This window comes from Tachysurus fulvidraco, chromosome 25, assembly GCF_022655615.1.
Source record: "Tachysurus fulvidraco isolate hzauxx_2018 chromosome 25, HZAU_PFXX_2.0, whole genome shotgun sequence".
NCBI lineage: Eukaryota > Metazoa > Chordata > Actinopteri > Siluriformes > Bagridae > Tachysurus > Tachysurus fulvidraco.
This window is the reverse complement of record NC_062542.1, coordinates 1,016,087-1,018,586: the sequence shown is the minus strand read 5'-3', so window position 1 is coordinate 1,018,586 and position 2,500 is coordinate 1,016,087. Positions and strand designations below refer to the sequence as shown.

Sequence of the window (2,500 nt, the reverse complement as noted above, 5' to 3'; positions counted from 1 at the left end):
TAAATATAATGATTTTGAGAAAGATTTGTTTGTTTAATCGGTTTGGTCTAAAAGTGCTCTAATTTAATCTACTGTATGTCCCCTAAAGCAGTTAGTCAACAAAGATGTACAAAACAGTTTATGGAGCTGGATTCAGACTTTAGTACTTGACTGTTATAATTATCATCACCCTCTCAATCCTGAGTCACTGACGTGGCGTCTTTCCTGCTCTCTGAAAAAGATTTAAAGGTGTCACTAATCAGACTCAGTGGAAACGGAACCCTTAAACAAGGAGACTCCTTAAATCTGACGTGTGATGTGAGCTGCACACACACTTCCTCACAGTTTGTGTGGTCTAAGAACAACCAGAGTTTATATACATCAGGACCCGTTCTTCACTTTCCTGCTCTAACCCTGAGGGATTCTGGGAATTACACCTGCACTTGGGGAACCGGTGAGACGTCAGGATCTGAAACCATCAGCCTTCACGTGGTGGGTGAGTCCATCTGCTCACAACATTCCTGAATGTCTCACATGATTACTGATGGAAATAATTTCATCATGATGTGCATTAACACGTCTATAACAAGTGACATGTTCAGATAATATCGACATGTTAAACATTGCTGCATTTAACAGATGACACTGAAAATCCTGAACGTTGGTTGATGTGGGTCATTGTTGGTGTGACTTCCGGAGTGATTGTCGTCATCACAGGAGCTGTGATTCACAAAAGGAGGTCAATGTCAGCATGTTTTATACAATATAATCTACAGAGTTTAAAATACTTTCTCACATAAAGCATATAATTGTAACTTTAACAGCAATTCACATCATCTGTCCTTCATAAACCTTTTTGTGTGTGATCACAGGAGTGTCCACACCGAGCAGAAGAACAAGGATGATTCTGGTACATACAACAACGTCCAGAAGGATGAGGATGATTCTGCAATCTACACCAATGTCCAGAAGGATGAGGATGATTCTGCAAACTACACCAACGTCCAGAAGGATGAGGATGATTCTGCAATCTACACCAACGTCCAGAAGGATGAGGATGATTCTGCAATCTACACCAACGTCCAGAAGGATGAGGATGATTCTGCAATCTACGCTAATGTATAACACAGTGAGCTGATCACAGTTTCACACCTCATGCTCAGCTTAAAAACTTGTCAATTTCCTCTTTGCCTTAAAATATTAAACACAAACATTTCCTGTATGTTGCAACTGCACTTCATTTCATAATAGATGGCTGTTTATTGTGTTAACGTTTCTAGTTTCGATAACTTTATGTAACATTTCTATAAGATTCTGCAAGACTATAAGATTTATACAGTTGTTTGATGTTTTATATGTAAATTAGAGTAGAAGTCTATCCTCCTTTCTCCTGTATGTTGTGCTCGAAGTGAGCTGCTACTCAACAGGATGCAGTACGCACTGATTTAGCACTGAAATTTTCATGAAGTTTCTAGTTAATATAAAACTGATACACAAAAAAATGAAACACAACCTGCAACACAACCAACACACACTTATCTGTACACATGGCATATTGAGTAAATACTTCCAGCTTCTGTGTTAAACCACATCTTTTACACTTACAGAACAATAAAATTGTGTTTAAGTTCTAAATCATTTGATTACTTCTTTTTTAGAAGGTTGATGTTTAAAACACACTCATGAATTCACACCCAGAGGAGCCTGATTAACCACATGCTTTATTACAAAGGTTCAGTAAAGAGAAAATAAAAATTGGACACTATCCTGAGGTTCAGGTTCCCACCACTGGATGGCGATATTGTTCTAGACACTTGAGGTCTGGTGTAAGAGTAAAACAAGCAAACAAACTATCCCCGAGGCCATGAAAAGGCACAAACAAGCTCAGTGGACTCCAGGTCCAGGGGTGAGCTACAGGTCTAGGGGTGGGCTACAGGTCCAGGTTATATAACCTGATAAGGGTGTGTGGAGAGGACCAACCTGCTGGAGAACAAATATCCAGGAGTGAAATGTCCCCAGCAAGAGTGCTAGTCAAGGTGAAGCGAGCCCTAATAACTGAGGCAAAGCCACACAGGGTGCCGCATAGGTTTAGGGGAAACCTACCACTACACTGCTTGGAGACGGGATTACTTGGAGACCGGATTACTTATGTTGCGAACACCAAAGCAGACGAAAAGAGAGAGGATTTACCCCACATGCTGGAGTGATGGACATAAATTCTGAGAACCAGAACCCGGCACAACAGGTGCAGAATCTCCTGCTCCACCACCTTGTGGGGCAGAATGCAGTAGATTTGCAGAAAAACCAAACGACTGGCTAATCAAACCCTTTTCCAGGGTCAGAACCTCCATTTCACTGGATCACACGGGCTGAAAGGTCCTAGAAGAGGAGATGTGGCCTTCAGCTGCCTGGCACCATGCAGAAAGTGAGAGAACACAGAACAGGCATGTGACTTACACCAATGGCTGCCACATATACCTCAATGTAGAGGGTGATAGTTCCTCAAATACATGTGTCTGCA

General features: G+C 41.4%; 3 protein-coding genes and 1 long non-coding RNA gene across 9 annotated transcripts in view; 2 read left to right on the top strand and 2 right to left on the bottom strand.

Moving 5' to 3' along the window:
* Positions 1–2,500, bottom strand: part of nek11 (NIMA-related kinase 11) — a 64,845-nt gene that overhangs the window by 45,777 nt on the left and 16,568 nt on the right. The gene's annotated exons all lie outside the window — the stretch shown is intronic.
* Positions 1–2,500, top strand: part of LOC113657996 (sialoadhesin-like) — an 84,275-nt gene that overhangs the window by 70,673 nt on the left and 11,102 nt on the right. The window lies entirely within an intron of this gene.
* The window catches only part of LOC113645106, a 12,914-nt gene that overhangs the window by 8,707 nt on the left and 1,707 nt on the right, over positions 1–2,500 (top strand). For 2 of the 5 annotated variants that reach the window (XM_047808593.1, XM_047808594.1), the window contains exons 3-5: positions 221–475; positions 619–718; positions 852–1,614. The exons of 1 other annotated variant lie outside the window; for it this stretch is intronic. In XM_047808593.1, coding sequence (XP_047664549.1) covers positions 221–475; positions 619–718; positions 852–1,104 — 608 coding nt within the window. In that variant the 3' untranslated portion in view covers positions 1,105–1,614. Of the gene's footprint in view, positions 1–220; positions 476–618; positions 719–851; positions 1,615–2,410 lie in introns of those variants that run through there. 2 more of the 5 variants (XR_007139504.1, XR_007139503.1) reach the window with 2 other exon arrangements.
* LOC125140236 lies at positions 318–2,215 on the bottom strand. Its single transcript, XR_007139510.1, has 3 exons — positions 2,170–2,215; positions 832–1,049; positions 318–699 (listed from the first exon to the last, which is right to left on the bottom strand). It is a non-coding gene; the product is annotated as an uncharacterized LOC125140236 (long non-coding RNA).